The 13,157-nt window shown below is 47.9% G+C and overlaps 1 protein-coding gene across 8 annotated transcripts in view; it reads right to left on the reverse strand.

Annotated features, from left to right (window-relative positions):
- Positions 1 to 629: 629 nt before the first annotated feature.
- chd7 (chromodomain helicase DNA binding protein 7) overlaps positions 630 to 13,157 on the reverse strand; it is a 72,576-nt gene continuing 60,048 nt past the window's right edge. For 7 of the 8 annotated variants that reach the window (XM_029119041.2, XM_029119035.2, XM_029119040.2 and 4 more), the window contains exons 24-38: positions 12,199 to 12,288; positions 11,421 to 11,524; positions 9,754 to 9,883; positions 9,294 to 9,418; positions 7,971 to 8,319; positions 7,629 to 7,837; positions 6,588 to 7,457; positions 6,152 to 6,315; positions 5,561 to 5,794; positions 5,251 to 5,418; positions 4,903 to 5,151; positions 4,452 to 4,658; positions 3,720 to 3,863; positions 3,477 to 3,581; positions 630 to 3,053 (exon numbers count right to left, since the gene is read on the reverse strand). In XM_029119041.2, coding sequence (XP_028974874.2) covers positions 2,025 to 3,053; positions 3,477 to 3,581; positions 3,720 to 3,863; positions 4,452 to 4,658; positions 4,903 to 5,151; positions 5,251 to 5,418; positions 5,561 to 5,794; positions 6,152 to 6,315; positions 6,588 to 7,457; positions 7,629 to 7,837; positions 7,971 to 8,319; positions 9,294 to 9,418; positions 9,754 to 9,883; positions 11,421 to 11,524; positions 12,199 to 12,288 — 4,177 coding nt within the window. In that variant the 3' untranslated portion in view covers positions 630 to 2,024. The remainder of the gene's footprint in view (positions 3,054 to 3,476; positions 3,582 to 3,719; positions 3,864 to 4,451; positions 4,659 to 4,902; positions 5,152 to 5,250; positions 5,419 to 5,560; positions 5,795 to 6,151; positions 6,316 to 6,587; positions 7,458 to 7,628; positions 7,838 to 7,970; positions 8,320 to 9,293; positions 9,419 to 9,753; positions 9,884 to 11,420; positions 11,525 to 12,198; positions 12,289 to 13,157) is intronic. The other variant, XM_010906155.5, reaches the window with a different exon arrangement.

Below are 13,157 nucleotides of genomic sequence, written 5' to 3' on the forward strand. Positions count from 1 at the left end.
GTGGCATGAATAAACAAACCTTTATCAGCATGTGCAGACCAGAATGCTAGATGCCGAAAGTCCAGGAACTAGAAACTTACATTAAACTTTCAATTACCCTTCTCAGGTCTTAAATGGCCCTTGGCTCTTTAAGTTAAAACTATATTAGGCATTTTTGTGTTATATTGTATTCAGAAGAGAGTAGGAAAGAGTTGTGTATGTTCTAAAACAGCTATATGCCAAATTCAAAAAAGTACTGAAACTCGAAGAGATCTGGCATGCAGCCAGGGTCCCAATTCTTCTTGAGGTTGGGTAAATGGATAGTGTGGCAATATGTTTTGCAAAATTAAAACATGTGGAGATCATTATTTAACTTCCTGCAACATGACAAGTTATCAGACTAAAGTATTATTGAATTAAGTGGATTATCTTGAAATGCCAGATATTTTTAGCAGACAGAAGCAATGAATACATCTGGCAAAAAGATGTCCATCTGCATGTAAAAACCTTTATTTTCAAATTATGGGAACTTTAAATTCACTTTACCTTCTGCCAATATCACCACAATGAATCAGCCAACATCATTCAACACTCAATGGACATCTACATTTAACATTCAATTGAAAAAAAGTCACAACAAGCACTCTGGGTTTGGTTTCCTAGGCGAATATCATGATTCACTTTTATTAAAAGCATCATAACTACAGTTCATCATACATGATGTTCCAAAAAAAGACACAAAAATAAAGAAAAAAATACATTTACAACATATGTCTGTAAACTTCAAGGCTAGTTAGAATTGAGGTAATGCTGTTCAGCTTGGTGGCTAAAAGTAACAAAAAGTCCATTCAATAGCTATAATAAAGGTACCTGATTATTTTACTCTTACACCAGTGCATCAACAGGAATAGAGTGAGACAAATTGATTGCAGTACTTTTTCATGTCATCGTTAATATGCGTTCAAATTCTTTCACTGACACTTGTTGTAGTTGTGTTTTTTTTTCATATTGGGAGAGCGATGTTTGAAACATTCAAAAAGCTGCCTTAGGTTATTGCTGTCTCCCCCCCTTGGTGTCGGGGAGAGGTCTCTCCCCTGCTAGGCTTTGTCAGTGTGTCAGACTAAAAAACAGTCAGGAGAGTCAGGGCAATCAGACAGTGTGTGAGACTGGAAAACAGTTTCTATAACGAGTTTGAGTGTGACTTGGAAGAGTCAAACAACAGGGGTGTTAGTAGTAGTAGTAGTAGTAGTAGTAGTAGTACTTAAAAAACTGGAACCGGAAAGTTTGACAAACAGCGGTGGGGAATGTTTTGTAGACTAAGGAGGGGGACGGTTGGAGGGTTAAAGGGTCATCCCAACTGAGACCAGTCGGATTAGGGTGTTAGTGTGAGATTAAAAATAATGAAACTGTCGGACGTGTGCGCAGGTGTGTTATGAAGGAGAATCGAGCATGTGAAGCTCGTTCAGTGTGAAAGACTTGGAACAGTCACAGATTCTTAGGCCATCTGATATGTGAGAACTTCACCCTGCTTTTCAAGGCAGAACAGTACAACAGCAAAATAAAAATTACCCATCAGCAGCATATAGACGCTTAATGCCGTTAAATTGAACGCCACTGGAGAGTTAAGAGATGCTACTTACTGTCACAATAAACGGTAGAGAAACAAAAAAGGAAGAAAAAACAGAAAAGCAGCATAGCACTATTGGAACCATTAATTCCTATAATAATATTTCAGAGGAAACTTCCCATCTCATCTAGAATGCACCATTTAGTGCACAAAGACCAAAAATAACACCCTTTTGACATCCGCAAAACTCTACTTCAGTTTGCTTTTTTCCCTGACTAAGCTATTTTAATGGTGCAGTGAGAGCTTTTAGTTACATACACTCTCCCTGACTTAATTTTTACCTGTCAAAGAAACGAAAGGGAAAGAAAAAAAAGAGGAAAAAACCAAATTCATACATGTTTGGATATAAAGTTGGTGTGTAAACTTGTCTTGAGACCACTAAGGGGAGAGGGAAGAAATGTCAAAGGCCAATAAGTTTTCAGTCACTCTTCTCTTCCTCCTCGGGGGCATCCTCCCCGTCTTCCTCGGCTGCTAAGTCTTCTGGCGAGTCGGCGTCGTCAGCCAGTGCGGAGGCCTCGTCTTCCAGCGCAGATGATTCTGCAGTCTTCTCCTGGCTCTCAGCTGAGTCGCTGTCGTCGGCTGTCTCTGGGTCAGCTGTTGCAGCAGCAAGGCAGTCTGAGGCAGGGGCGGCCTGGCTGGACTCCTTCTCCTGACTCAGGGCTCCAGAGCCACCAGCGGTTCCAAGGGCACCAGCCATGGCGCTCTGTAGGTCAGCCAGCGCGGTGGGTGGGAAGCCTGGCATGGTCAAACCTCCTAGGCCAGGGGGCAGAAACATGTAGGGGGAGAAGAGCCCCGGGGCCATGGTAGACAGGAGGAAGGGGTTAAAGGCCAGGGAGTTGGCCGACATCCCGGATGCGGCCATAGCGGCAGCAGTGGCGTTCAGAACTGCCGTGTCTCCGTTTGCCTCGCTTGAATCTGCCTCCTCCCCGGGGTCCCTCTTCTTCTCCCGGTCCTCATCCTCCTCACCGCCGCCCTCTGCGTCGTCTCTTTTCGACGCCTCATCCGACTCTCCCTCATCATTGGTGCCGTTGGAAGCGGCAGCGGACGTGGATGCGGCGGCGGAGGAGGCCGCTGCCAGATTGTTTCCGAACAGGCCTCCCAGGCCGAACATGTTGGGCAGACCACCCATGCCAGGCAGCATGAGAGGCAGCATGGCTGAGGCGTGTTTGGTGTCGCCGCCACCCATGCCCGGGAATCCCATTAGCTGCAGCTGCAGGCTGTGGAGGTTCTGGAGGCCCTGCAGGCTGGTGAGGTCCATGCTTCCAAAAAGACCATTCATCAGCAGGGGGTTCAGGCCCCCGGATGAAGTGGCCTGTGCCTGGGCTGCCGCGGCGGCTGTTGCCTTGGCAATCTCCGATTTGGGCCGCCGCCCCCGACGACGGACACCCTCCTCCCGCACCACAGGCCCTGTCAGGAGACGGTCAAACATGGCTTCAGGGAGGAAGCCCTGTGAGGTGAGAAGAGATTGCGGTTAGTGTGGTTCATGGAGATAAGTGGTCTCATCTGTGGATCAACATTTGTTCCTACATAAATAGCGCCATTGACATCTTCACAAGAAAGTAGTCAATTATAATACCTGAATAGGTTGATGGTTGAGCCAATTACGTAGACCCACCCATTTGACTACACTAAAATAACAGATGCCTATTATAGCAATGTCTGTTATTGTTCAAGTTGCTACCATGATAACTCTGAAATGATGCTTAAACTAATTAGAATGGACCAGGTGTACATTTTGATAACCAAACAGTGGAACTTTACAGGTGAAACTCAATGTTCAAAATGGATGTCGAGCTTGTGTCAGATAAGGTCAAAATCGAAAACAGGTGGTGATTGAATGTAGTTGAGTGTTAAATGACAATTAACTTACTGATTGCTTGACAATGTCGGTCCAGTCAGGAGCAATGGCAAACTCTGGGTTTTCCAGGAGCCACCTGGGCAATTCTTTCATGGGAGGGGCCATGGCTCCACCCATCTGGGGGATTAAGCAGAACAAAATGAAGAATATAAATTAAATAAAAAAACAGTTTCTGATAGTACGTTCTGGAGTTCTTTGTTGTTGCTAAACATTTTGCCACATGTGATCCATTTGATCCACTTCGATTTTAAATACCTTTCTGCCGTTTCTCCGGTTGACCACAGGAACCCGCTCGTCTCCGGTGAGTGTGTTGATGTCGATCTTGTTGGGGTTCCGGCAGCGATGTCTCTTCTGCTTGGGTTTGGGGAACTGGGAGGAGAGGAGCATCTCCTCACTCTTCTACACAGAGAGAGACAAGGACATGTTTAGGAACCACAACATGACACTAACATAATACATTTACATTCTAAAGCAACTTGCATTTACTGCATACACAGCTTGAATGTACTGAGAACCTATAGTATTTTAGAAATAAGGAGAGGGGACAAATTAGCTAAATGAAAGCTAGCAATGTCTGGGATGCCCCTACAATAAAGGCTAGATTGGATATCGAGCCAGGTCACCAGGGTTACCATCCCTACTCTTACACTAAGCGCCATGGGATCTTTACTGACCACAGAGACAGGACATCTGTTTAACCACCCATCCAAAAGCCTATACCATGCACATGGAGGGCAATGTCCCCATCAATGCCATGGGACATAAGGATCTTGATTTTTAGACCAGAGGGAAAAGTTAATCAATAATAAAACCCTTACAAAATGAACTGGATAACAATTTCTAACCAAATATCGATCACTAATATGGATGGGTGAGGATTTCATTTAGCAGGAACAGGTGGTTGAAGGTATTCCAAAGATGCTCACATTCCAAATTAAGGGACCATTTCACAGGATACAAATAAATAAAAAATGAAAAAGTACATACTGGTGTGTATGCAGAAGGCATGTCCATGGTGTATGTAGGGTGCTGTCTTAACCAGTCCCTTAGGTCCTTGCTAGAGGGGGTACCAGCCTCCCCATCTTCCGCACTGACTGATGGGACTCGGGCTAAAGCGCTGGGATTGGTAATGTGTCGGTGGGTGCGCGGGGGCATCTGAATCCCCTCCACTGAAGCTTTGGTCCCCTCAGAATCCTGTTGTGGTGGGGAGACCGGAAACAACAAACTCTTCATTTGTAACCATGTGGAGTATTGCTACCAAAAATGAAACTTCTAATAAATGTATCCTAAAACACAATGCGTTTCATTTTTTAGTTGAAATATGAAAAGAGCCATGTCAATACATTTTAATTCAGATTATTTTCTTAGTGTTATTTAAAAACATTTTATATATATACACATATATATATGCTAATCTGCCTGATGAATTGTTCCGTACCGCAGCTCCTCTCTTGTTGCTCATGAAGAGTAATTCCAGCCCTTCCACATTTTTCCTGCGGCCCCGCCTCCTCCGGGTGGGCAAGTCGGCCTCAGCCAGTGAGCCATTGGCCCTGTGTCTGGAGGGCGTGGCTGCCTGAAGCAGCTCCATCTGAGCCTTAAGGGCTGCGGGAGGTACCAGGCTGCTGCTGGAGTAGCCTGCCGGGGACGACGTTGTGGGTGATTTGTGATGGTGGTGGTGGTGCATACCCTGGAGAAAAACATAAATCCCCAAGTTTAGCAACATACACAATTTCAGAGCAAAAGGTTAACATTTTATTTTAAAAACGTAGAATTCTGTGGAGTCTACCTTGGTGAGGTCCATGGCCTGGCTCTGGGAATCTGCAGCGTGGGACTCTCGGAGTTGGGCCACCATGTCCATTAGGTTCCTGCGCTTGGCCGCACGCTCAGCCTCTATCTCCACCTTCCTCCGCCTGCGACGGCGCTGCTTCGGCAATGACATGCCCAGAGCATCCTCCTACACAGAGGGAAGAAGACAGGGAAAGAGAGACTTGTGACGGCCATAAAGGAAATGGTGACTAATAGTTATATTGAGGAGACAGAGTGAACCAAATCTAGTTTGAGAGAGTACAGACAGACATTTCATAATGAGAACTTACATGAACTTGTGGCGAGAGCGTGAGATCCTCGCTGCCGCTGAAGTTTGTCTGAGCGGCAGCCACCATTGACAGCTCTGCCAGGCTCCGCCTCTGCTGGGGGCTTTCGGACGTCATGGGGCCAGGGTAACCAGGCAACAGGCCGGGAAAGTCAAAGAACTGTCGGCGGTTGGCGGGCCACTTGCCCTTGATGACCGCCTCACAGATGTTGTCCATGCGATTGATCATCACGCGGTCCTGGGCAGCCGGGAGAGAGCAGAGGGATGGGTTCATTTAAGGGATTTGCAGTTTTTTTATAGAATACCATCAACCAGGCACTTATGGCCTAGTTTTTCTATTGTCTTAAGGTAAAACATTTATTAATAAACAAATGGAAAAGGATTTATGAAAGTGCACATGCTGGGAAAAACAAGGATGCTATAACAAATGACTAAAACGACAGTCATGTTAGTCTGTCACTTAAATCATTTTTTTTTAAGTAGACCAGAGTTCAAGTAGACCAAAATAGCTGACAAATACTACCAGAGGACGTATTTCTTACAAACAATACTTCATCGTAACGTGACTGAGAGGACATATCTTCATAGTACCAACCTTGGGCCAGAAGGAGAAGGAAAATGTTCTTTCCTGGAGGGCCTGCAAGGCTGAAGACTCCCCATCCTCCGGGCAGAAGCCATCGCGGGTCTCATCTCTGGCCGTGGTGCTCAGAGAAGCGTTGCTCTCCTCGTCAAAGTTCTTCTGCTCCGAGGCAACACCAGCTGTAAATCGAAAGCATTGTCAATTCCAGCTGTTAGAGAACCAAAGCACGTCTAATAAGCTTTACTGTACAAATACACAGCCAAGTAGTTAACTGAAATCTTAAATAGAATAATAAAGACTCTGTTAAGAAAGCCAGCAAAAGCCAACAAACTACACAAAGCCCAAAGCCGCTGACTGTTGCGGCTGGCTGATGGTCTGCAGGAATTTGTGCACACAAAATCAAATTTCCATGACCCGTGAGAATACTTTAAGCTACAGAGTGTGAACCTACCTTCAGCTTGAGAGGACTTCTCAGACTTGTCGTCCTCCTCAATCTTCTCTTCATCTTCAGGGCCTTTCTCCTCCACTACTTTAGGTGACTTTGCCGGGCTTATTCCACCCTCCAGCCTTTTCAAATCATCCTTGTTCTCCTGATCTTCCGAAGCTTTGGGAGACTCCACTGTCTCTTGGAAATGTGTCTTTTTCTCCTGGTCCCTGTTCTCCTCAGTGAGAGAGTCACCATCATTTTCAGGTTTGGTGTCCTTGAAAGCCTCTGGAAGGGTGTCAGAGTCCATTCTCTCAGTTTTTTGTGCTTTTTGCTCATCTTCATTCCAGATTTCACCCTTCCCTTCTTGCTCGTTTTTCACCTCCTCCTTGATAGACTTTGCCCCCTCCTTCTCAATCACTTTGTTTGGCTTTGTGGTTTTAGTGCTTGGAATGTCATCGAAGCCTTCCTTCACCTTCTCTTTTGTGACACAGGTTGACTTCTCAACAGCAGCGGCCGCAGCTACTTGCTCGTTGGAAGAAGACGAGGCGGTTGAGGGGACTCCGTCTCGGGGTGGCAGAGGCACCCCTGCAGATCCCCCCTTAGTGAACTTTCTGTGGGCCTCCAGGAAGCCCAGGGCCGGGTCGTTGAGGATGTGGTAGTCGGTGCGACTCACACCGTGCTTCGAGGCACCCAGGAGTAGGTCTCGGTCGTGCCGACCACACTCCCACCACTCAGGTAGGTCCGAGCTGGGCTGGCATAGGCGCAGGCGCTCGGCCAGCTGGGGGTGAGGCAGCACTTGTTCGCGGATGCGGCGGAGCAGCTCGATGCGGTATAGGGTGCGTGAGGCGCGCTCCTCTGTGATGGGGTCAATGATCAGGGTGGGGTCTGGGAGCTCTGCCAGATGGAGAAAGGGGAGGGAGATGAGTTGAAGAGGAAGAGAGAGTTCATCAGTCTGCCTAGTAATTTATTTTGGCTACATTCAGCTGTAGCCAAAATGGCTACGGCTGTATGTTGTTGCACAGACAAAATTTACCATGTATTGTTTGTTAAGTAGAGGGCCCTTACCTGTGTCGGACTTAAGCTGCATGCGACAGACGCGCTTACACATGGCCACAAAGGAGAAATAGTATTTCTCCAGACTCTCGTCAGTCTTCTTGTCCAGCCGGGCAAAGGCCCTGAACTGGGTCCAATCAAAGCACACACGGGTCGTGTCGTAGACCACACCGAATGTAGACACGACACGGTAGAAGTCAGCCTCCTCACGCCGGGTCCATCTGAGGAAACAGGACAGGGGTAAGATTAAACTACAATGGATAGGTTGGTCAGTTTAGGGATGTCCTCCAAAGAACTCTTGCTAGAATGTTGAAAAAGATTAGTGTCATTTCCCAGCCAGGTACATTTGCGTACCTTTGACGCCGCTCTTTGAAGAAGGCCCCTCCATCGGCCAGGAGCGTCGTTGCCTCGGGAATGAAAGTACCACCTTTAGTCATATAAGGGCTTCCCTCTGCTATAAAAGCTCCTCCCTCTGGCAAATAGGCCCCTCCTCCATCAGTGACAATAGAGAGGAGTTGTTCCCGGGGGCGGCGGCGGCGACGACCATCAGGCCGGGCCATGGCCTCCTGGCGTAACTGCTCTCGTTTGTGTGTGCGCTGGTAGGCTGTGATGAGGCGGCGGAGTCTAGCCGTGAGGGCAGAGGCCGCTGGCCAATAGAGTCGACCCGGTCCCCGATTGCTTGATCCATTCTCACCTGGCTTTGCTGAAAGAAGAGAAGAAATTTAAGCTACATTCGGTAAAGTATAAACTGTTTCCTATAGATGCGCAAACTGGTGAATATGTACAATTACATATGTTTTAACTCTGGATTGGTAGATTGTATATTTAAATGTAGGTGCAGCGACAAAGTTGGAAAAATGTATTCCTTATTAAAAGCTATTCTGGCATATATTTCTTTATTCTGCACCTAAGAATGTGCGCATCTACGTGCTTCTTGTATAAAAATGTCAGTTTATTGACTCTCTTTGAAAGCTGCACTAGACAGGATTTTCAGTAAAAAAAACAAAAAAACACATTTTGCAATTACTCACTGGTCAGAAAGAGGTTCTGCACCAATGCCGATAGAGAACGAAGTTCCAAATAATATGAAAAATAGAATTACCTGTTCCAAAAAACATCTAAGTTATTCTTAGCCTTGCTAGCTTTAGATGAGGGTTCCTGGTTGCTAGCTACAGAGGGCTAGTCTTCGTAGTGTACACTATAGTATACAAGGGAGGAATTGACAGTTTGTCGTCCTGGGTCTCTAGCTGTCATTAATGTTTCTTATAGTAAGCAAACTTCGCTCTCTATGGCGCTGTCTATATCTCCCTCTCCTCTCCCCTAACCTCCCTCCATAAATATATATCAATAGATATTCCAGGTAAAATGCGCTTCCTCACAATAAGACGAGGAAGGGCTGCCTCGCCGAAGGCTATTGGCTGAAACGGGATTGCTCGGACAGAATTTTCTGGAAAGTAGCAGAATGCCCCAAAGATTATAAATTGACATTCCACTGGCACTGAACTGTCTGTGTTGCTAAACACTTAGAGGCCCTCATCAGTTTACATAACATGTTAACGGGGGGGGGGGGGGGGGACACCTTTGTTTTTGTACTGAGGACATCCTACCTAGTGCAGCTTTAAGTGAATATCTCCCAAAATGGTGGCTAATGCAGTGGTGCAACAATCTGAAACCTACACTTACAATCGACGCTCTCGATGTCCATAGCATCCTCTTTGTCATCCAGGGGAGAGTTAGTGAAGTCGTCCATCTCATCTTTAAAAGGCATGCGGACAGGCTTGTACTCTGGGTCCTCATCCTCTCTGAAGACACACACAGAGTTAGACGCGCGCGCGCACAGAGTTAGACGCACGCACACACGCACAGAGAGCGAGAGAGGCACACGGACGCACGCACAGAGAGCGAGAGACAGAGCGAGAGACAGACAGAGCGAGACAAACAAATGAGTCAGAACAGAATGAAACCAAAAGGGTTGATTCAGAGACAGAAGATTGGAGACAGGCAGTTGGCAATATATAAACACACATACAAAAAAACAGGGTGAGAAAGGATGAGAAAATGGAAGCGAGGGAGACAGGAGGCCAGGAAGAAAGGCAGGAAGAGCGATGCGGTGGCGAATTTTGGCTGAGCGTCTTACCCCTCCACGCCATCTGCCATCATGTCCGCCCCCCTCTGCTCCGCCGCGATGGCCTTGGCGTCGGGCATGCCCACCCGCTCCAAGAAACACAGCGCCGGGTCGGCACGCATGGAGTTGTACTTCTCATAGCCTGGGATGGAGACAGAGACGAGGAGGAGGGGGAGGTTGATTACTGAATTAAAAGAGTTCTACTTTTCACGTCCGCAGAGGCATGGGAGATGATACAATTGTGACTAGCAAACCACTCAGACAGGCAGATAATGAAGCCCAGTTGGACTTGGGCGGGTTGCTTTGAAAAGCATATGGGCTACCTACACCTAGGCGTCGATCAGGAAAGACGCCGTAGCGTTGATGACAAATGACACATTTTGAGAGCAAGTGAAAACTACCTTAAAGGAATTAAACCTAAAGCTTTGTGAAGTAGACGATCAGAAAATGCAACCCTCTTGTAAAAAATTTATGAAAAAACGTCAGTCTGTATAAAACAGAAATTAAGAGAAAAAACAAAAACAGAAGGCTAGACCACAGGGCCCAGATGCAGACAGAGGGCAGCGCCTGTTGGAGTGTGTCTGTGCAGCAAAGACACACACACACACACCCCGTTGGAGCTGTCCAAGCAGAACAGATTAGAGCCTGCAGATCCCACTGAGCACTGCGGGTGGGATGAGAGGGGAGACAGGGAGAATGCGCGTGTCTGTGTGTGAGCGCGTGTCCATGTAGAGTGGGGGGAGAGTGCAGCCACCTCCAATGCGCCAGAGAGCTGAGCTGAGCAGAGCAGAGCAGAGGACCCCCCCCCCCCCCCCCCCAGCGCTTCACCCCCATGGCTGCCGCCTCCTTCCCCAAAGCCCCCGCCAGAACATCACATTTCAATTAGGATTTATGCGGTGACACATTGTTCCTAACCGCTGCGGCGCCCCGAGCCAAGCGCTAATCATGAGGGGGTTTATAGGCCATCACTCTTTCCTTTTGCAGCCCTGGAAACAGTGCGCGTGCGTGCGTACATGAGTTAGTTAAACAGCGTGTGTATGTGTACAGTGTGTGTATTAAGCATGTGTGCGTGACAAAGATGCATAGAGCAGATTTATCCTCTGGCCTCCAAAGTGAATGAGGAATACGATTAACTATAGTCAAGCTCTATTGTATTCTGCCGTTTTAGAGATCTTCGTGTGTGTGTGTGAGAAGGCGTGTTCGAAAGCAAGTGTGCATGCAAGGCCCGGATCCATAATTGAATCACAGGGTTACAATTACAGAAAAATTAAAATTACTCCAAATTAATATTAATATGTATCACTATCAATACAATTCACACGTAAATTGTTGAAATTCTGCCTCGTAATCTTGTTTGGCGCCGTAATGCAATAAGACAGTTCCAATCTGAACCATTTAGCTACAAAAGCCCTCATGAGAAGTGTGTGGACCAATTGTGTTTGATAAAACATTGGACCACCACAAACCATACACATAAAATCATGCACACACGCACGCCCCCCCCCCCGACAGCCTGTTTCCCCGGGCTCCTGGACACAGCCATCAATCAATCTTCTGACATCTTATTAAACCAGCTGTGCTCAGCGGTCGCTATGGGAACACCAATCAAGCCAAAGCAGCCAGAATGTTGGTGTGGTGTGTGCGTGGCATAGCGAAAGAAACAGCTGGGCGGAGCTTACCGTGTTTGAAGACGCCGATAAGCAGTGATTTGTCCGCCTCGCTGTCCCACCAGTCGGCAGGGACCTCGGCGTGGAAAGGCTGCGGTATCCAGATATCCATTTCACTGGCGGCCCAACCAAGGCGAGACAGGGAGAGAGGAGTGCAAGAAAGAGGAAAGGCGACAAGAAAAAAAAAAAAAGATTAAAAGGGTCCAAATCGGCACGCAATCGCTTAATCTGATGAGTGTGTCCGTAATGGGCCTTATCTCCCGGCATCTGGGAGGAAGCTCGGTCATTAGCCACGATTCTGGAACATTGTCAGAATCCCAAATGACTGCCTACTCCCTATACAGTGTAATACTTCGGCCCGGAGCCCAGTGAGGGGGGAGGGGGTTAGGGTGTCGGTTGGGGACTCAGCCGTCCTCTGGAAGGAGACGTGGGCAGAGCAGGCCTAACCTTATCACTGTTGTGCCAAGCCTGGGCTGCACCACTATCGCCACAAGCAGACTGCCTGGATTGGATTAGGCCACACGCACACATTCATTCACAAACTGGCACATACCCAGGCACATACACTCACTGGCATATATACAGGTGCGCACAGACGCGCAAACACTCACACTAGAAGCACAAACGCACACAATAACACCATTGTAACTATTCAGCTAAGACGCCATCAACATGATGCCCACGTTTCAGCATTATACATGCACATCTGGGTGAGGGGGAGGAGGGAGAAGGGGGAAGACAATTCTGGCAGCAGCTCAGGACTGGGGTGGGGAGGAGTGTGGATGCCAACCTAGAGTCCGTTCCCTCCAGGATCCTGTCGGCTTGGTCACCGATGACTTCCTGCCGAAGATAGTAGAGCATACGGACCCTCAGGAGAACTCTGTAGAGGAGAGAGGGGGTGGGGAGAAAGGCAAAGGGTGAGTGAGTGAAATCTAAATGAACGGGTAAGATATTTGTGAGTGGCGGGGGGGGGGGGGTCGGCAAAAGAAAAGAAACAAAGAGTGCGAGACTTGGGGCCCGGTGCGCCGGCAGCATTGGCTGGGTAGCGGGGGCAGAGCAGCGAGCTGAGGCGGCAGCTCCTTGGCACGGGCCCCTGCCCATCCATCACACTGCCAGGCCTGATTAGGCGCGCTGCGCGCCAGCCCCCGCGCCTGACAGATGGCACCACATAATCACCCCTGTGTGAGACGCCTTTCACCCGCTTCCAACAGGTCTGCCTGGCACCTGGCCTGGCATGCCGCCAGCCTTAGCCCAACAAAAAAATGGTTTTACAAAAACCTGGCCTTCACAAAATCTCCCCAACAACAAGATGAGTGGAAAAGGAAGAAGAGAAAGAAGTTGTAGCTTTGTAAGGAGAAGAGGAAATGGGACACCGGCTGAACTGAACAAAAGGAGTGGTGTGTGTGGATGTGCGCTAGAGTGTAACAGCAACTAATGGGGTGGTGGAAAGGGACGGTTCTAAATTAAACCTCCAACTAAAGAGACTAAGGCCGTAAACCAGGTGTGGAAACAGGAGTGGTTTAAGATGATGGGCTTCTATCATCAGCGGTACACAAGGACGCCCCGAAACGTGATTTTGGCTAATCCCAACATCTGCAAAGCACATGCTTTTGGATTTAAGGGGGTAGAGCGGTTGTTGTGGTGTCCAGTACCTTGCGAAAGAACAGCAACAGGCGATGGCCTTTAGGATTTGAACTGGCAACACTCCAGTCACTGACTACGGCTTCTAAGTGATAGGTTACCTCCCAC

Source organism: Esox lucius, chromosome 3 (assembly GCF_011004845.1).
Source record: "Esox lucius isolate fEsoLuc1 chromosome 3, fEsoLuc1.pri, whole genome shotgun sequence".
Classification (NCBI taxonomy): Eukaryota; Metazoa; Chordata; class Actinopteri; order Esociformes; family Esocidae; genus Esox; species Esox lucius.